This window comes from Contarinia nasturtii, unplaced genomic scaffold (assembly GCF_009176525.2).
Source record: "Contarinia nasturtii isolate CC-2019 unplaced genomic scaffold, AAFC_CNas_1.1 Cnas_scaffold_220, whole genome shotgun sequence".
Lineage (NCBI taxonomy): Eukaryota > Metazoa > Arthropoda > Insecta > Diptera > Cecidomyiidae > Contarinia > Contarinia nasturtii.
This window is the reverse complement of record NW_022197577.1, coordinates 3220569-3242315: the sequence shown is the minus strand read 5'-3', so window position 1 is coordinate 3242315 and position 21747 is coordinate 3220569. Positions and strand designations below refer to the sequence as shown.

Sequence of the window (21747 nt, the reverse complement as noted above, 5' to 3'; positions counted from 1 at the left end):
GAATGCATTGATGCACCATCTCAAACAGATGTGTGGTAACGCAACCACTTTACCAATGTAGAAATTAGTTGATATTCGATGTGGTTTAAAGTTAGCAACCAAAAAAGTCGTAGCTAATGCAAACGAATCATTCCAGAGTTTTACATATTCCAATTAAATCTGTATTCACACATAGAATGTCTGCGTGTCGGTGTGTATGGATGCAGTTGTTGTATGCCCAAAAGCAGCATGCTTTTACTGCTTTCGTTGCACACGTAGATTTCAATAAACCGAACAATTCAACCAAAAAGCTCAAGTGCATGCGTTTGAATGTGTATGTGTGTGTGTGTCGCAGAACTAGTGTGACATGACATGCATAACCAATAGACAATGCGATGCAGATGAAGCGAAAAACAAAATAGCGACTGCATAAATATTGAACCGAAAGAATTTGGAGCAATGTGTGCACATGCGGTACGGGACGGGGCGCCAAATCTAATCTAAACTCAATTACATCACCTCATTTTACTTTTTTAAACTTTTTACACTTTGAACATACTTTTTCTCACTGCTTTTTTGTTTTTGCAACGAAACAGTTTTTCCGAATCATACGGTTCGTTTTTTAATCTGATTATATTGCTGTGTGATTCGAAGAGCGTCTGATGAGAATATCTCATGTTACCAGCTACCCCCAGTGCTTCGCTGCCGTTTGCTGCCGTAGCGGTCAACGAAAATGCAAAGTACTTTGAATGAATGTATTGCACTGCGTTTATTGTGTTTTGAATCAATTTTTTTCAACTGTCTGTCTGTTTACAATGAGCTATATGTGAATAAACTTTTCGAATGTATGAAATAGATAATTAATGTAGGTCAGTGTCTTTCTGCAATAAAAAGTAAGTGTAATTTGTATACTTACACACATCTCAGTGTACTCTGTTTTTGAATCAAATCAACATACATAATTTTATGCGAGCAAAAACCAAATATATAAAAAGACAGAACAAAAGCCTACTTATTTGGCTTTTGCTCTCAGAATTTGCACACATTTCAGCATACATTTTTCACTTGTTTTATTTTTTCTCACATCAACATTTGAATTAATTGAGAAAATTGGAGGAAGAAAATTCGGAGTTCGTTTCTTATGAATGAGTGAATGTTTCATTCTTTTTTCGCGGCACTCGCTTCATTGTTTTACTCGCGAAGCCAGTTGTCCATGTTTTGTTCGTGTTTTATTCAGGGACCGGTTCGCGCATATTTCTATGCCTGATACAATAGCTATGCTAAGCATAGCGGAGAGACAAGCCGCAACGCACCCGTCGCCATTCGACTCGAGCTATATCTTATGCGTACGTATCTCGAAGCACGGCCGCCTACATACACGAACATGTGTATGTTCATACAGAGTGGACGGCGATGCGTCGGTTGCATTTGCCGCTATGCTTAGCATATCTATGCTACCTAGCGTATCTAGGCAAGCATGGAAATATACACGAACCGGTCCCTGGTTTTATTTACCGTTGATTATAAAAAGTTTTTAGTTTATCTTCAACAAATTATTCAGATAGCGCTTCATTTTGTTCAACCACCATAAATTTTGCGCCAAAAATTAAAACAGAAACATTTGCACGTTTTATTCAACAATGCTTTATTTATTCGAAAAACAAAAATGCAAATAAAACAAAATCACTTATTTATTGGTTTATTGTTGTATTTTTATCAAAGATTTAATTTGATATATCAAGCTTTTTGTACTACTTTCGTTCAATAAAAATGACTTCATGTTCTAATAACATCAAATTCCAATTATCTGGAATTTGCAATTTTAATTCATTTAAAATGCTGTAGCAATAATTTAAATATAATTTTTGCATATGTTTGCTTTCCTTCAAAAATTTAACAATCGTTTCTGCTTGAGTGTGGCATGCGCAATCGAAACTAGCTTCAACCAAATTTCTTGCTATTTTTATAAGCAATGAAATATATTCATCATCCACTCCGTCTCTGGTTTTGACTGTGAGCTTTTTTAAATTGGGATTTGTTTCTACTGTATCAATCCACTGGGAAAAAAAATATGAATTGCATTTAAGTTCTTCCAACTGTTCAAACGTGATATTTAGGAGCCCTCCTGTGATCTTATTAATTTCGAAATGTTTAACGTTTTTAAAATGAATCTCACCTTCGTAATTAATTTTTGTATCATAAGGCAATTGCAATGTTTCCAGAATTGGTAAATGTTCACTTGCTAATTTAACTAAATTTGCGCTAACAAAACCCATTTTCAAAAATCTAATTTGAGGATTTTTCTCTATCAATTTCCCAATAAATCTATCCTCCATACCAATAACCAAATAATCTAATTTTGGAAAATGATCGTTGAAAATATCATCTTTGATTTTAAACCAAAGTAATTCTAATCGTTGAATGTTCGGAAAGATTTCTTTAAAATTTTGTGAATGAGTTTCAAATTCAGAAAACTGAAGTTCGACGCTCGTTACATTATAAAATGGTTTTTTCACTACATCAAATATATTTTTGCCGCCAGTTATGAAGATTTTGAGTAAATTTTCACAATACTGACTAGCTATTTCGACCATCTTTTTTAAATGACCTTCTGATTTGGGATTGGGCATTGAAATTACTAGTTTTGAAATATACTCGCCAAAGTGTTCAAGTAACACATAAACTAAGTTGATTTCAATATCATAACCAACTTTACCGTCAAGACATATTGAGTATGTGCCGTCCACATTTTGCTGGATAAAAACAACCTTATTCGCAATTTTTTTTTTGAAATTATCAGCAGAATGCATCCGATCCAGCACAGTTATATCGATTTGATCTTGAATGTCATTCAAATCAATCATCTTTGTTTTCCCATCTGCAAATTTTAAACGGTTCAGCCATAGATTCTTCTATTTAAAATAAAATCGAATGATTTTAGTAAGCATATTTTATTTGAATGAAATTGAAAATATATATTTTGAGGGATTACTTCGACCCCTTCCACTTCATTGATCAAAAGCTATTCAAGTATTAAATTAAAATATATAATGACAATATGGACAAATACCAATGTACAAATATAATATTAAAAAATCTTACATTATTTGATTGAGTGTCCTTCATGCTATGAGCTGGGTTGCTAGTTACAGCACCGACACAAAAAACAATGAATATAAAAAAAGAGTTGATCTTCATTTTCTATTAGAATTAAATGTGAAACTTCGTTTAACCATACGTTTAAACTACTTTAATTATATTCCGTTGACACTCTTTATATTAATTTTCATTTCCAAATCTTATCATAGTTTTTTATATCGAAGATATTATGTCGTCGTCAAATCGAAATTTTAATTGCCAAAAAAAGTGCGAATATTGTTTGCTCTCTAAATATTTACATTCATTGAATACGTGCGTTCTTTGAGAGGTCTTTCACGTTATAAATGCCTAGGGGGATTCATCTATTCGTTCATACAATTTCATACAAAATATTCACGTAATATTATAATACCAAATATATGCAGCTATACACATTTATTCGCGCGTATTCCAGATGATTTGGCAATATATTTTACTATTTACTGTGATAATCGTAGACATTTGAAGATAAATCCCCCTAGATAAATGCATATCAATGACATTTTTTTGTGTTATCTATTGATTTGAAAGCATTGTATTTTTCTCGGAATGAACAGCGAGATAAGACAATAATTTGAAATAACAATTGAACGACATCAATTATCATTTCAACAACCTCTATCTTGAAAGTGAAGTAAATATTTATCAATTTCTTTGAACGGACTTCAGGAAGTCTGTTACATTCTGGACAAATCGCGTCAAACGAGAACGCGAAATTGGCTTTATGCCTAGCCAAGTACCAAAATGTTTTTGGAGAATAAAATTTTTTACGCTTCAATATTGTGAATGTTCCCCCCTCATTCGGGATTTGACTTTGGTCAACCCGAAAAACATGTAAGTTCCCAGCCCTCCCCTCATGAAATTTTTTTACTCGCAAGCAGTAATGTGCTTTAGAAATAATCTACAGGGTGCGCCATAATAACTGTCCCTTTTATTTCTAGCCAAAAAATACAGAAATTTGAATCAAATCGAGATATAATTTTATTCGATATAAGAATGAGGTATAGAGATTATGATTCAGCCTTTGACTTTAATTCTTTCCAACTTTCCTCGGATTACCAAACGCAAACGTTTCGAAAACGATTGACACGCGGCACGCACCATATCCATGGGAATTTCGTTCAAATTTTTATTATTTTCTTTTTGAATGCATCCAAAGTGGTTCGTTTCGTAATTTTCAGATCATTGAGCTTCGACGACATGTATCCCCAAGCGAAAAAATCGAGCGGGTTCAAGTCAGGAGACGATGGCGGCCATGAGTCTCTGTCAATGAAATCAGGAAAATTCGTGCGTGGCCATTGTTGTGTCGTATTTGCTCGATGTGCGGGTGCACCATCTTGTTGAAATACCCATGGTTCACCTCTGAATAGTCTTTGAGACTGTTGCAATAAGTTTTTACGCAAAATTTCTCTAATATATACTCTGTTATTGATTTTTACGCCTTCTTCGACGAAAACCAGTGGACATTTGTGGTCGGCCGACATGGCGGCCCAAAACATCAATTGTGGAACATTTTGAAATCGTTCGATGGTTTTTTCTATCTTCGGGAATATCAAGGATTGATGTTGCGTACACACGATCATTTTGCGAATTGAGGCTTGGCTGTAAAAGGAACAACTTTTCATCTGAAAAAACAATGTTCGAGTTTGCGTGCCGGCGCAACAACTCTTTGCATGTTTGCTTTCTGGCTTGTTTATTTTTGATTGTGAGACCATGTCGTCGACATTTTTTGAATGGATTCATATTCAGGTCTTCTGCCAAAACTCGTCGCATTGAAGTTTTACTGATTTTGTGCTCATGAGCCAACTTTCGTCCACTTCTTCGAAGTTCTCGGCGAATTTTCTCTCTCACACGTTGATGTTGATGAGATTTTTGGCACGAACAGATCTTTTTCGTCCAGTTTTCTTTAATATATCAACGCTGCTCCGTTCTTTGTATCGTTTTATTGTGCGCTTTACAAATTTCAAGTTGATATTTTCATTTTGTAGCTGTTGAAGAATATCAATTTGTCTCAAGCCCCGTTTGTGCAAATTTAGTACCAGTTGACGTTTCACATCCATTCTTATTGCAAGCAAAACAAACACTGTACATAAATGCGCAGTATCGTTAGAGTTAGAGTAAGCACCAATAAACATAACGGTAAACGACAGAGTGTATCGCAAGACATTTGAGTATTAAAACAAACGATTGAAAAAAAGGGACAGTTATTATGGCGCACCCTGTAATTAAGTACATAGAAATCAACAGATTTTGGTTCGTTTATTAAAATCATTTATTTGTTTGTTATATTCAACATAGTTACAAAAAATGTCAAATTTGATTTAAATTCTCAAATTGAACAGTTTAGAATAAGCAAGACCAATTTAAACTGTTTAATCTTCAGTGATCTTTTGAGGTTCAATGCATGGTGAATTAACCAAGATTTGATGACCTTAAATAATAATTATATTTGCTACTTAAACACTTGTCGCATAAATTGGCATGAGGTAAACTAAGACCAACTTTTAAACAAGACCAATATTGACCATGGTAATGGAAGGGGTGCCAGGATAAGGAGTGATATGCTTTAATATCATATTGCATGAAGAATTTTACGGCATAATTATGGTTACATGTAGGAAGTATGCAATTCGGTTGATAATCTCCATTATTTGGGTAGATATCAATGTGGCCAATCTTTTTTTTTATACCCAAAAACGCCGGTATTGGTGTGAATCACTTGTACAACTCTGGCATCACAATCATAAACTGGGCGAATTTGTTGTAGATCTTCAAAGCATGGTGCTGCGGGATTTTGATTATTATAATATAACAAAATAAATTAAAAAAGAACTACGATTGATTATGTTAGCGATAAAATAGAAGGATTAAACTGAATGAATCACAAATGTTCAATAAAAGGAAATTGTAAATAGTTTTATTTCATTTTTGTTGAATATTTTTATTTGGTTCCCTTTAATTCTATGATTTTAAGCTGTTGGAGAATGTTTTTTGACCAAATTCCTTTTACGTTACGCAAATACATAAAAAATTCTATAATAACACTACTCACTCTCTCCATTCTCAGTTAATGTTGGTTTTTCAGCTTTACGGCATTTGCAAAGGTAAACCAAAAAATGATCATTAATTTCAGTTATATAATATAGTATTGCTTAATTAAACTCATACATCCACAGTTTCATTGGGTACACTTTTGGATACTTCGGATGTTTTGAGTTTAATTTTTGAGAGGTGAGTTTTACATTCGCAATCATGGTGTACCATTGGCTGCATGCCTTGATTAATCAAGGCTGGGAAAACCTGATTTATTTAAGAATATCTCATATTAAACAATAGTAGCCAGCTACCCCCAGTGCTTCTTCAATTTCTTCACACCTTTAGGTTTGGGTACAATCTGAATCAGTATGTTCACTTGTTGCTCACCATTTCATACATAGAAAGTGTTGGTGGTATAGTTTTATAACTAGATAGTTTTACAAGCTTCAGGACATGAGATGTAAATCTCAGCAATATATTGCCATTCTAACGGAAATCATCATTTAGATATACGAAACATGTTTATTTGTAACTTTCTATCTAATTAAATCAACAGCTTTTGCTATAATAAGTAATGCTTTGAAAGTTGAATGGAACGCGATTAATTATAACATTTACGTAAAACGAAGTTTGCCACTCACACACACACACATACACAGACATAGCGAAATGATTTCGATGTGTTGATAAATTTGATGTAGATTGAGTCTTAACGTCATCAGTGTATAAATAAGACGAAGAAATACACTTTGTCGACGACTTTTCGGATTGAGTGAGTGAGTAAGTAAAAGTAATAAACATTGTAGGTCGTTGTCATTGACGTAAGTTTAGTTTCAGCTACATTCAGTTGATGTGAAATAAGTGAAAAGCATCACTGCCAATGCAAAAAAAGACTATTTTTGTTCCAATTTTCATTTTATTAAATGCGCCAACGTACGAAAACGTTCAAACGTGTAACACCCATAAAATCGTTGTTGTTCTTTCATAAGATTAACTTACCTAAGTTTGACGTGGAAAAGTTAAATAGTGAACGAAAATGGAAGAAGAAAAAATTGAAAACATCGCTTGTTGAAGTTTTTTTATTTGCAAAAATCCAATCAAAAAGAGTAGACTGTCAAAAAAATATACTGAAACCAGATTTTTTTGCAACTTTTGGCAGTGTCATAAACACTACATTTATTTTACACATATCACATGCATCCCTCAAAATGACTAAGTTTTCTGATGATAAAAGATGATTGTTTTCGTTTTTTTCACATTGAAGATTTGAAAACACACAAGAGATAGAAATAGAGAGAGAGAAAGAGAGAGAGAAAGATTGTTTTCCAAAAATTACAATCTTCAAAATAGCAAAGTAGTTTAATTCGCTTTTATTTCGCATCGAATTCTTTTTTCTTTCATGAAATCGAAAAATTCTGTGGGTCAAAAGCAACAAAGTAAATCTGTTTCTTTGGCAGAAAATGAAATTAAACGTCCGTGAAGTTTTCTTTATATAAAAAAGAACGTTAGTGAAATGGAAAACAAAATGAATGCAATTTTCGTGACTTTTACCGTTCACATAAAATGGAATGTTGAAAAGACATTTTTCGAATTCACAAACGAATAATAACGGAATGTCTTACCGTGCACACGTTTAGTTGAAATGAAATGAATTTGAATGTTGACGATTTTCGGCTTGGATCCCCAAATTAAATACAATGTGATAGCCAATTTGGCATATGGAATGTGTACCCCGGTTCGATAACATTATTATATGAAATTGTATCCGTTTGCATAGTTTCACAAACTATTCTTAAACAATGTCGACGCATTATTGCCAAAAAGATAATGGAAACTTTTTCCGTTTGTATGAATTCGGGTCTAGTTTTTATAATACTATTTCTGACCAATATCGTAAGAACTATCTATACGTGCAATCGTGTATAATTTTCGTAATTCGCTTGTCTCAGACAGTTTTCTAAAGAATATAAAAAAGAGGTGGAAACTGTTCCGAGAATCGTTAATGTTCTTTACATACAATGGACAGGACAGATGGATATCTACATCAAAATTCGGAGATACATTTCTCTGGGCAATATATGTGAGGAGCAGCCGGGGGAACACTGAGGAGCTCCTAAGTAAGGGACTCCACTAAATTATACCGAATAGACGCAGTTTGCGAAATGGATATGTATCTATCCAGTTCCATTTTATGTTTTTTTTTTTCAATTCGGTGACATTCATTCACTTTCGTTTGAAGAACAGCGACAATAATGATAATGACCGCTGAGTATTGAAATTCTCCGGCTCTGTATTTTTTTGCTATAAAACAGTGAATAATATCAGGGTTAAAATGAATAATAATCATGCTGACCCTTTGAATCAATATTCATACAGCGGCAAAAGGTATAAAAAGAACTGTCAGAATTTTGTGAATAATGTCATGCTTGAACTGAAACAAGTTGTCTTTCTCCAAATAAAAAATGAGTTCCGATGAAGTCGTTCTTCCGATTTGTGACGGAAATATTAAATTCAATATATTTTTTTGTCACTTTTAATGATGGCCCCTGGGAAACGGACATTTGATCGCCGGAATTGAAATTGTTTGCATTCAGATTTATGCCATTGTGGCCGAATGAAATGCGATAAAGCAATAGAAAAGTGGAAATGAAATTTCTCTCAGTCATCATACAGACAGACAACAACATATTTTCTTCAACTTCAAAAAAAATGAAGCCATTTCATGTGATAGCAAAAAGAATTTGCAGATTGGTGCCATTCAATCGGTTTGTTTTCGCTATATATGATATATATATAACGTTGAATCAATAATAATTTTTACTTCAATCCAGATGGATTTCATTGATTCCATTCACAAAGTCAATGTTTGTCACACCACAAGGTTCTTTCCTTTCTCGTTCTCTCTCACTCTCTGTTTTGTGTGATGTGCAAATGATATTGTCATCATTTCAACTTTTATGCTTTATTTATGATTTGTTTTTGTTTTTTCATTCTGTGGGAAAATCCACAAAGCCATTGCAAAACAGAAAACCACCATATATTTGAAAAATTGTCATACTGTCGATCACTCAATTGTTCGTCGTCTTTCTATTGTGTGATGCATAAAATTATTGTTGTAATCGTAATCATGAACGCAAATGATACTTCCGTTGATCCAATTTTGCGAACAAAAGCGAGAGAAAAGTTATCCCTTGCTTTTGTGTGCAACACACACACACACACATCAACCAACATGTATACATTGAAACTGAGCTGAGCGCTCTTTTGAAGTGCATGTAAAAGTTGTTTTCTCACTCTCATTTTGCTTTCTCCATTTATTTTATGACCGATAAAATTTATTGAAATAAAATCGTAATAATACGGCTGCTGTTTTGCTTTCTTCTCTTCTTTTTCCTTAGCTCTGTGCGCGTGTATATGTGTGCGCTGAGGATTGGCAGAAGACAGCAGTAAAAGCAATGGATGAATACTATTAAATTGGATGTAACGCTGTGGATGACTAGCAACAGTATTGTGATCTCAAGGAACGAAGCGATTCATCCATATTTTCGTATGACCTGATTAACTTTAATAATGGGCCAAAATCCAAAATGGCATGCAGAACAGTTAAATCGATATATTTCCGACTTCAGCAAAACCATTCATAATATTAGTAACTTGGACAATTACCATTCAGATAATCACTTCACTTCAAGTGGAATTTCTAATGAGAAAAACGGTAACTTGGCACAAAACTTGGCCGACATCAATACAAACCGTGCTGTAATCGCATCTTCTGATTCATTGTCACCATTGTCCACGACGACAACATCGCATCTAAACAATAGATTACAATCGCTCACTCATCGACAAGTGCATCAGTTTTCGGGCGACACGTTTGTAAGCCGTTTTTCCGATGCCGTTCAGTCAGCGTTAACATCGAATTTACAACAACATCAACAAGCCAATTCAACAGCTACAAAACTGCTTAACGACAATACAAATAATTATGATGATGATGGGTCAATTATTTCAAACTATTGGATGCTTTTGTTGATTGTACTCTACTTCCTTGTGGTGCTTGGTGGAATTTTTGGTAACGCTTCGCTCATTGTAACACTTTTCACACAATCGTCAGCTCGCCTTCGTAATCCATTGTTGGTTGCATTATGCATTGCCGATTTAATGGTAACCGGTGTTTCAGCACCATTGACTGTCGTTGCACTAATTCTCGACGCACGAAAAACCATCACCACAACACTCATTTGCAAATTAATTCATTTTGTGCAGGTAAGTGATTGAACAAAAATTTATATGAACACGTGGTTTTTTTTCACACAGACATGCAGACACCTAAACTTAAACGATTATCACAACTAGTTAGATTGGAATTTTCCATCTTTTTTAAGATAATACTTACTCGCGAGGTACATAATACTATAGCAACCAATAAAAATGATAGCAAGACCATGGTCGAAATATGTATCAAATAAAAAAAATTGTCAAACAGATAAATAAAGCTTAGACGTTCAGTCCATCATCATTATCCGAAGAGCAATCGACTTAAGAAAAAAGAGGCTTTTCTTCCACATAATCCTCGCAGATGAAGAAAAAAGCTAATCAGTCCCAACCAAATTGCTTTCTTTTCGATTTCTTCATTGGTTCTTATCGATTTTTCGATAAGTCCGTATATTTTCGTTAATAGCAATATGTCTATGTCATGGAATTTTTCACAAAATGAACGCTAAAAAAGAATCCTTTATTTCATAATGGCTTTTTTTTCGGTCATTGGATATTGCATGATACATGTTTGTTACAGAGATCATGACAGAGATTAAATCAAATTAATTGGTAGATCGTCCTCGAATGAAAATTTAAAAAAAATGTGTTGTTGCAGCACTTCTGTGAAGTGCTCTCTATCCATAAAACCCATTAGAGTGGTAATATAATTTGGCTAACCTTTTCAGAAAATGGAGAAACTCTTTAACTTTAAAATGTACGAAGATTTTTATTTTCGTTACTGTTGTTGCTGAACAACACGTAGCAACCAATTCACCGAAATTCAATTTTTGGCATAAATGTGGCTTTTATGCTGCAGACATAGTACAACATAAAAAAATATCCTGCAGTTATGTTCGGGATAGAGAAGAAGTAATATCCAATTTCGTATTTTTTTTAATTTCATCCTCAAACAAGCAATTCATGTCCCAGTTGCTAATGAGGTTTCATCAGACAAAGTTCCATTCAAAAGTAACTTTAATGTATGTATCTCGTCTTTCACCTAATGATTGTTGTCACGGAATTTTCTAAAGGATCTGTTAAATATTGATAACAAACTAAAACGACCCGGGCTCAATAATCAGTGAAGTTAATTTTTCGACATTAATTATCGTTTGTAGTTGTGTTTGCTCATAAATAAATCACTTTCAAGTTGATTCATTTCATTGTTGAAAAGTTTGCTACAATTATAAATTCAAATTGGTTCATCTAAAGAACCGAATTCAAATGGACTTTGGAGATAGCTTACTCATCTTGTTTGATTTGTCGGTTCTTTTCGGTGAATTCGTTTTTTTTTTCTGTAAAAGCATCAACAAATATTTATCCATCCATCAGTCAAAATATGCACAACTCTTCAACTTATTTAGTTGATTTGAAAAGTTTAACAATGATGAGCGAAAATTACTCAACATCTGCATTGTTGTAAAAGGCCTTGGCGCAATAATTAAAGCTGAATGCTGAAAATTCGCGCGAAAATCACAAGACAGAAATAAATTGAAGCGATTTGATCAAACGTAGACGACACATCATCGCCTTATGACGATAAAATTATCGTTAATTTTAATGAGATAGAGCATTGTCTACGCCATTACATTTGCTACACATACACACACAACCTATAAGTAACACTGATATCGATTGAATTTCCTTTGCGGTGTACGCATATATTCTTTTTTCCCATTTTACTTTGCCTCGTTACAATTCTATCGCAAGCGGATTTGTGTCACGAACCTCACATCGTGTATATATCAACATTTCGAAAAATTAATGCGATTTTAATGTCGCGTTCAATGCAATAAATTTCTAATTAGTAATCATTTCATTTATATTAGAGGCGATTATGGCTGAAATACGCACATACGACGATAAAATTGTGCGAAAATTTAAGTATCAACCGTGGCTGCGGTTATGACACATTTTGTCTACGTATATTCATGACGGAAATCGAAAAATGCACCACATACTTCATATGTGGATTTTTTCACAGTAGGCAACACAAAACGTTCGCACGATTATGTCAATCTTTGTTTAATATCATATGGCTGTATTATGGCCATTTACAACATGCCGTGCGCGCGAAATCACGCACAAAATGAACTGTGTATATGGAAACATATGCCGACAGTTATGAGACAATGATCAGATTTTCATGCTATATTCCCATCAGGTTTTAATGCGTTTGTAACGTAAATTTAATTAAAAAGTTGGATAAAATCACACTGAAGGGAGAATATAAACTTAATTCTAAGCGAAAGCGAATACAACGTAAAAAATGATGGAAAAAAATCACCGGATTTTCCATATTGAAATATTGTTACTGTTCGGCGAATAGTCGATTTTTCACTCGAACAAACCTAAACTTCTATTTCAATTAAACGAAATTATTCTCTTCAAAGTGATATTTAAAAGATTAGATATCATCACATATACAATTTTTTACTTGTATAAATTGTCCGTTTCAAAATCACTCTGACAAATGATCTGAATTGCTCCCGCGAGAATCCATAAGAGACGATAACTTATGTGGCAAAAACATTTGTATTCAACGCAATGTCATTCAAAATGATTTTAAATTTCGCGGTGAATGAATATAGATTGAACATTTTCTATATTTTGATATATTTAATTGTTATGACTTCTTTGAATCTACCGTAATAAATGGTTGATGGCAAATCGTTCCCAAGATACTTATGAAAATAGCAGTCTATGTATTTCGGATGGATATCCATCCGAGATATTTTAGAATATCTGGATATTCAACGCAACGGTATGTCGCGACGTATATGTGTATCAAGTGCCGCACGTACACAGTCACACTGTGTCTGTATTTTACGTGTAGCGACATACCGTAGATTATATGTGCGACGCACACAGCTCTGGCTCTGTGCAGTTGCGTTAAATATCCAGATATTCTAAAATATCTCGGATGGATATCCATCCGAAATACATAGACTAGAAAATAGCATTACATCGTAATGAAAACACTTCTTCTAAAGACGTCGGCCGATTTCTATTTGGCCGGTACACAAATCACAAACTCCACTTACAAACATGCTAGCAAACATGTATTGAATAATTTTTCCAGCAATTGAACTTACTCTCACCATTAGACAAAAAGCATACACTTCGTAAATAAATCGGAAAGTCGACATTTTAAAAATTAAGATAGAAGACTGACTTTTATCTATTTCATGCAATGCAAAATGTATTAGAGATGATGAATTTTTTAGAAGCAAAAATTTGCGATACTCAGAAATAAGCTGCGAAATATTCCGTAATGCAGCATATGCAATTTATTTATGGAAAATCTTCCAACACATAGTGATAAAGCTGTTTTTTTTTCTACAGCTTTGTCTTTTTCCAAATAATATTTATAAAACGCTAACCAATTGGAATAAGAGCGAGATATTTTTTAAACATTTTCCATGAGTTAGCTCTGCAAAAGTTCATCCACTTTAAATTGAAAGTGTTTCACGGCGTAAATTGTGATGTGCAGTATTCTATTTTCGTTCTCGTTTGTTTTTTCCCACACTTGTTTGGGAATCTGCAAGATAAAATTTCATTTTTCTTCTCTTTCTCTCTCCCTTTGTCCTTTTACTATAATTGCATTCAAGGGTTGAAAACATTTTACCTGAATTGTCAACGTCAGCGACTCACTTTTGTCTTGGAATATTTCATTTAAAAAATGGAAAAAAAATCATGCGGTTTTGTTTCTCGCTTCCAGAGGAAGTTCAGACTGACGCATTTTCACTTCATTTTCGCCGTTTTATTTTTTTAAAACAAAATTTTCCTTTTGTTCCCGCTATCTAGTCGTTCATTGTTGTTGTTGTGAAATGGTGTCGAATGTATGACTATGTGTTCTTCTTACGAAGCTGAAGTTGTGATAAGGAAAAAAAGGGACTGAGCAGTTAGTTCATCGACTTAAACGCATTTAATGAAACTTTCACAACAGAAAGAAAAACGCACACGAAAAAAAAATATGCGAACGAAAGGGAAAATTTAAGTAGCGATAACAGTGCAAAGTAGCAGCCAAACGCTGAAAATCATCTATAAAACAAATGTAGTTGGGGAAGAAAATGAATAGAAAAAAGGGAATACAGCGACAACGACTTCAAAAAGCTTTTATTTTGATTAATTCTTTTTTATTGCATTGACGTAAAACTAGATTAAGACGGTTATTAGTTTCAGCAGTAGCGTATATTGCCAATGGTAACATACAAATACACTTTGTGTTTATCCAAATGGCATAATGGCGTTCCCTCTCTCTCTTTCTCTCTCTCTCTCTATCCATCTCGGTTTTTTTTTGTTGACAATGCATATTGCATACTGCACATTTTGATACATATAGTTTCAAGTTTTTGTTCCGGTTTTTTGCTGGTATCTTTGGCTTGTGAAAGACGATTAAGTAGTTTCGTTTTCGTTTCACCGATTTTCAGTCATCGGTTTTTGTGTTCGGTTTCTTATGTTGAGATTTCGCATCAAGCATATACCATGTTTTTAAAAGGATCAAATCGATTTTACGCTTGGGTTTCTCTGTTCAACAATCGATGAGCGCTACATTAATTTTCTAATATTGGGAAAAAATGATGTTATATAGTTTATTTTTGTCTCATTTTGTGGTCGCACAGTAAGAAAATACGGTATTGGACATCATTTTGTCAAGCAGATGCAAATTTAAATTCAACATACTCAATATAACCTAACATTCTTTTTTTTTCGTAACTCATTTTTGTTGTCTTTTTTCTTCCATTCAACAGTCTGTTCCAGTGGCTGCGAGTACGATAAGTTTGTTGATGTTGTCTCTCGATCGATATGCTACTGTTAAACATCCACGTTTGGCACAACTGCGTCAGCGTCGTTTTTTACCAACGTTTCTTGCGTTTGCCAGTTGGATTAGCGCAATTTGTGTCAGCATTCCGATTCTTCTTGAAAATAGTTCATACTATGATGAGACAGAGGTTAATTCAACACGATCAAATCACACAGCGCAAACAATGTTGCCCGAATTAACTAAAAAGTTGTTGATTGAAAACGATATAAAATCCAGCACTCTCAGCACAAATCCATTTGCATCCATTGCAAACGCGACGAACGAAACAATTCGAAAAAATGACGAGTTGAAATCATTGTGTCAGCTAAATTTTGGGACAATGCAAATGCCCAGTGTTTTTCTAACAATTTACACATTGTTGGTGTTCATTTTACCCGGAATAGGTGTGATTTTAAACCACTGGGGTGTACATCATAAACTGTGTGCATTGTCGCTTACGGCTCGAGCCGCACACGGTGAATTACCATTGCCGATGCCCATCATGAGAAGACCGACGCATATGATTATCGTTACTGGAATGGCCAATGCCGAGTAAGTATCACCAGAGAATTAACTAGATTTTCAAGGTTCTTATATAGTTCAAACATAAATTTATGCTATCGCAGCTTACTATTCTTATTCAAAAGTTTACCTTGCAAATATATTTCAACCACTTTTTGTTAATTTGTATAACAAAATTCGGCTAAAATAACCACTATATGTCTCAAAACAATCTAATGAAATAGAAGCATATAGATGGTTGCTGCATAATAAAATTACATTCAACTAACTTTATTTCGAAAACTTATTCAATTTTGCATAGTGCGGTACGTGAAGACGACGACAGCACAAATGACGAAAATAATCAGCAAAAAGATGAAAGACGACATATGATGGATTCAACGCGTCTAAAGGCCACCCCACGTACACCAAGGTATGTATCTCTTTTGGCACTTAAATAGAAAATTATTTGCTTTCAACCGGCTATTTTACCAAGAATGAAAAACGGAATCTGATGTAAAATCATTATCGTCATCATTTAAAGTGGAATTTCAGAGCAAATTCTTGGGTTCAAAGAAATGACAAACACAGTTATATTTTCATAAGAATGAATACCCTTTTACAAATTGCTCAACAAATTTGCGGCTTTTTAGCAACACTCATCCCTTTGTAATCTGATTCGAACAGTTTAAAGATTTGTTTAATTTGTATGATAGCCGTGTGCGACATTAAAAAGGTAATGATTGAGAAAAGACATTTTATAGGGGACAGCACGCTTTTGCAACGTCTTCTATTAGCAAAACCATGTTGTCACAGCAACTCAAGCATTTTATAGTCCTGAAATAAATGGACGTTTGATCTAACTTACCGCAAAATAATTTCGATTCGCACGAGCATGGAAAGTTTCGACAGACGACAGCACAAACCAGCCAAATCGTGATTGGACTATGTGCACGTTTTTGAAATATAAGTACGAAATTTTAAGTTAAATTATTTTAAACAACATGAAGTTCACTTTAAGCTCAAATGAACAAATCTTGAATGAATGAATCTTGAGTGAATAAAGATATTTTTCACTTATTGCGATAATTTTCTATCAAAAAAAAAACTTTTCGAAAAAGAAACTCATTATATAAGAAAATATACAATACGTCTTGCTGCCTTGCTAATACACGTTATTCAATTTTAATGCAAATGTGCTGTATCACATTTATCTATATTCTTATATTTTGTTCAGTTTTCAAAATTGGAAATGGCGAGATAACGAAAAAAAATCATTGTTTACAATCGCTTGACGCACTCGAACGTTGTGTGGATCTAAGCTTCAGGTCTTGTGTCCAAATCAATTTCTTATTTGTATTTAAATTGCATTGAAAACAGAATTTCATTAAATCTTACCATTTCAAATTGGAAAATAATGAATTGTTTCCAAAAATCCATTTAGATAGCATTTCATGCAAACGATGAATCAACCATTTATGCCCAAGACAATTAAATCAAACCGTAAGTTGCGCGGTTTTACATGGCACGTTTCGATTGCTATTATGTTCATTGTTGGGATGGAATTAAATTCAGAAAATCAAAGAGGAAATGCCTCATTGTCTTACGTGCGATATATTTTCTTAACTCATGTTAAAGCACTTAAATCTCGAAACCACATAACAACTTCCAAACAACATTGTTCTTGCACACCTGGATTTATCATGTACTCTGAACATGTTTTATTTATAATACATGAGAATGGTTCTCAACCATGGTTTGAATGAATTAAATTGGGCAATGGGCAAAATACGTAGATAATTGAATTAAGAAGATTACCTTAACAATAAATGCCATTCCACAAAATGACTGATGATTGATGCATGAGTTTCTTAAATTAATTACAATAAAGTATTGTTCGCAGGATATTTTAAGTTGTATTTTCCGACTACCACCTCCGTATTTCTATTTACACACCGAACGTATTGTGAAATTAAAGCGGATATTTTGTAAATAGCAAATTTCATGAAAATATCATTTTGTGTATTTGAATTGCAGATCATTACGATATGGACATAGTATTCGAAGTCATGCGCATAATACTAAAAATGCGGCACCATCCGAACTTCCATTAACCCAAACCTCAACGTTGCGGTCACGTCGACGTTTAGCACGACTTTTGGTTGCTGGTTCATTTGTATTTGTTTTCTGTTGGTCACCACACGTTATTTTTCTCATTTGCACAAAATGGTCAGCACGTGAAACGTACTCGAAAACGGCTGCTAATTATTCATTACTTTTGGGTAAGTCTATAATCTATATTCGTCATTTCCTCATAGCAAACGTCCTTCTGAACTCTATCTGAATTTAATCGAACAATTTTCATTTTCATTTTCATTTACGGCACACAGGTTACACACATTCAGCATTGAATCCAATATTGCATTGGCTGCTAAATCAAAATTCGTTACGACAATCGTCATTACTATCCCGTTTAACCAGTGTTCAACGCTATCTGCAAACCCATTTTCATGAGCGAAATCACCAACCACCGCCATCCTCAACCAATGAGGCTGCCTTAGGCCCCTTCAATCCTCGCTTCATCAAAGCTCGACCACAACCATATAACCAACCACCAGCTTCGTCACATTTTATGTATTAATTCGTGAAGGTGAAAGACTGTTTTATGGCTGCTCGAATAGTGATGGACACAGTCAAGTTAAGTACAGGAAAGGAATTGGCCAAAGTAAACGAAAAACCCCAAAAGTACATTGGCATTAATTAGTTTGAAAAAACCGCACGTGTGAAAGGATGCGAATGTTGAAATTGAAAGTGATGCAATTGACAAAAGAGATAACATCTTTATGATAACACAAAGCCATACGTTTTGTTTACAAATACTTGAAATGCAATGTGTTCTTCATCATGAGTGAAGCAGATGAAGTGCGAGTGGCTAACCTCATCGGAATTAAGTGAAATATTTCTTGTCGACTCTGTCTCTAACGCTATCCATATCTCTCCCTCTCTCTCTCCCTCAATGTCAAATTAAAAGAAAATAGTATTGAAGCAAAAAACAAACAACAATCAAAAGAACATCATCCATAAAAGCAATGAAGCCTCTCGAATACAAATGAGATATATGCGGACTGCGGAGTGTATGTGCGCTTCTATTGGATTGCATAAGTTGCACGATGACAAATGTCAGATTGTTGGAATTACAGTTCTCACCATGAATTCTATGTAAGTGGCGTATATGTTTTTGTATTACTATGTGAAATGTATTCCATAAATATCAAAGACTAGTGTCCTTTTCAGTCTATCATTCGCATTCATTCGTTTATTTTTTCTAAAGCACCTCTGCCATTCGCTTATGCAACAAGTTCAATGCAATTTTTTTCTCTTCATTTTTTTTTGTTTTGTTTTGAAAGTCAAACATCAACATAAGTGGAGCAACTCAAAAGACAATGACATTTCTCAAACAAATAATAAAATGGAATCCAACATATTTTCTTTTATTGACTCTTTATGCGCTTCTTGAATTATTTGACGCACGTTGCAGAATTACGATAACTGTTTTTTTTTTGTTTAATATCGACTCCAGTTTATAGCACACAATTGGAGGAAAAAAACTGAGGAAATTTCTTTCGAACAAATGAGAATACTTTTTTTCAAATGAAGTAGAATTCATTGTATTAAAATTATATAACAGAACAGATGTGTTTATGGAGCGCATGAAAAACCATTCTTTATTACTCGAAATATCGTTTAATCGAATTTATATCGCAAACTTTACTTAACATTTTGAATTTGAATACTCACTTACTCTCCAGTTCATGAATCAATATTAATTTTCAGACGTATACAACATCGTCTGTGTCAGTGGAGAGTTTCTAATTCAAAATTGAGTTTGCTTACTTGATTTTTTTTTGAAAAACCCTAATCCAAAATTTAAGTCCGAGAAAATGTACAAACTCTCAAATATAACGAACGTTATGCCATTAATAATGCCGATATTGATGATGTACGCATGAGAAAAACTCAAGTACATCTTGAACAAAATCAATATCTTATGATAAAATGATATGAACGATAAAATTCGGCAGATTTTCTTCATGGTGAAAATGAACGTAATAGATATACTTTGATAACTGAAAGTGTTTCATCTTTTTGCTGCTGATATTATGTTGGGTGAAATCTGTCCTTTTGTTTTAAAGATCGAAAATGGTGAATTGTACATGAAATTTTGTCTCGTGGGAAACAAGGACACTGTCACTTTTCAAGTCAATCAAAGTAATTATGATTTCCGTCCTTTCAAAGAGTAGAACAAATTGTTTTTATCTGGAGCAAGTGTATGAAAGATGCTCCTACAAAGTATGAGAGATAGAGAGAGTAAGAGATGAGATACGAGAATGACTTTCAGATAATTTACAAGTGTACCCTCTGCTTAAAAAAGGGTTCATATCCATATGGTCTACTTCACAGCTGATACAGATGTCTTCGAAAAAAATATTCCAAAGTTGCGGAGATGAATAGTGCTTTAGGCGGACGTTGTATAAATTACTCAAGTTTTGAATCTCATCAAATATTATTGATTTTAGAGAACTGACACAGAGTTTCGGAGGTTTTCACTCCTATTATTTCATCGCTGATAGCGATGGAAAAGACCCAGACTTTGTTGAAAACTGCGATTTTTTTTTTGCTATTCAATTTCATCTTCAAATTACTTCCTTTTGAGTGAAGCACCCATTTGAATTGAAAATATCCCGAATTATCCTTTTGGAGTTCACAATCATTTGAACCTCTAATTGATTGCATGACAATCAAAAATTGATAGGAACTTCTTTTCATTCATCCGCCTCTTTTTATTTACTTGATTGCAAATTTTGCAAATGATTTGAATAGAAATATGAATCAAGGAAATAAAAATTGATAAATTGAGATAAAATGATTCATCGTTAACACATTGAATGCTTGAGTAAAGTATAATGATGTCTCTAGTAGTATATAATATTTTAATAAGCCAATTAATAATTGAATCTTTCGTTTAAACGGCATAAGAATGTAAACAAAACAAAACTGAGAGGAGATGATTCGGCACAAAATAGTCTACCTTTTAAGATATTTAAGCTTCCTGAAACAAAACAAAAAAATAATACTATTTTCAAATATGTGCTGTACTATTTGTATCTGTGATTCTAACTTAAAATGAGAGTAAAAAAGAGCAACCTATACATACAATATATTTTTCAATATCTTTTCAATAACAAAATATGTGAAATAATAGTGTCCACTTTGAGGTAAGAACGACTAATTAAAATATTCATTTGAAATAAAACACACAAACAAATTTCAATGAAGTTTTAAAAGTTAAGTACAAAGATTAGCTAGGCACATCTACGGAAATATGTGTGTTTTAAAGTATGTATATATAGAAGTCAGAGAAGAAAAAATAATATCCAATTAATTTAAATTTAGATTTTATGAAATGTTTCAAGATTTTTCGACCATTTTCTCATTCTCTACCAATTGAAATGAAATAAATTTTGCAAAATGATATAAACTGTTAAATGTGCAACTTCTAAAAGTCTATAAATATACTTAAAATATCAATTCCATGGCAACTTAATTGATGGTCATTATTTTACGCATATAATTGGTCTACGATATACATATTTATGAAATTTAAAACATAGCATCACTCAACATTGTTGCCAGTCAATGGACTGAACTCCAACATTGGTGGTGGTTGGTATGAATTCAATGAACAACACCAAATTTATGTAAGAAAATTTCATTTTACAGCATTATTATTTGAAACCAAAAGGACCCATTTTTCGCAGCAACGATTCAAATTCAATTCATTCAAGTCATTGAAGGTAAAATCGCTTCCAATGCAATAAACATAAATATAACTTTTGTTACCTGAATTTCCAGTCATTTGGTGGCAACTGTGTTGAGTGAAACTATGATTAAAAATAAAATTAAATGAAATCATTCGTCGTCCGCATAGGATGGGTCGATTTCAATTTAACTGAGGGAACGGTACCTTT

At 33.5% G+C, this 21747-nt stretch overlaps 2 protein-coding genes across 2 annotated transcripts in view; one reads left to right on the top strand and one right to left on the bottom strand.

The window, feature by feature from the left end:
- The window catches only part of LOC116336959 (D(2)-like dopamine receptor), a 64021-nt gene extending 42891 nt beyond the window's left edge, over nt 1-21130 (top strand). Inside the window, exons 2-6 of the mRNA XM_031761199.1 lie at nt 9552-10419; nt 15165-15769; nt 16041-16151; nt 17756-18000; nt 18109-21130. Coding sequence (XP_031617059.1) covers nt 9724-10419; nt 15165-15769; nt 16041-16151; nt 17756-18000; nt 18109-18359 — 1908 coding nt within the window. The 5' untranslated portion in view covers nt 9552-9723 and the 3' untranslated portion in view covers nt 18360-21130. The remainder of the gene's footprint in view (nt 1-9551; nt 10420-15164; nt 15770-16040; nt 16152-17755; nt 18001-18108) is intronic.
- Nucleotides 1667-3237, bottom strand: LOC116336961. The gene is made up of 2 exons (XM_031761200.1): nt 3082-3237; nt 1667-2891 (listed from the first exon to the last, which is right to left on the bottom strand). Exons 1-2 carry the CDS (start codon nt 3175-3177, stop codon nt 1731-1733), a joined length of 1257 nt encoding a protein of 418 aa, XP_031617060.1. The 5' UTR covers nt 3178-3237; the 3' UTR covers nt 1667-1730.
- Nucleotides 21131-21747: the final 617 nt, after the last annotated feature.

Excerpts from the sequence above, each read along its gene's own strand:
- LOC116336961 (XM_031761200.1), bottom strand. The coding sequence starts at position 3,177 with ATGAAGATCAACTCTTTTTTTATATTCATTGTTTTTTGTGTCGGTGCT. Across the intron at positions 2,892-3,081 it reads AGGACACTCAATCAAATAAT|AAGAATCTATGGCTGAACCG; the intron begins GTAAGATTTTTT and ends TATTTTAAATAG.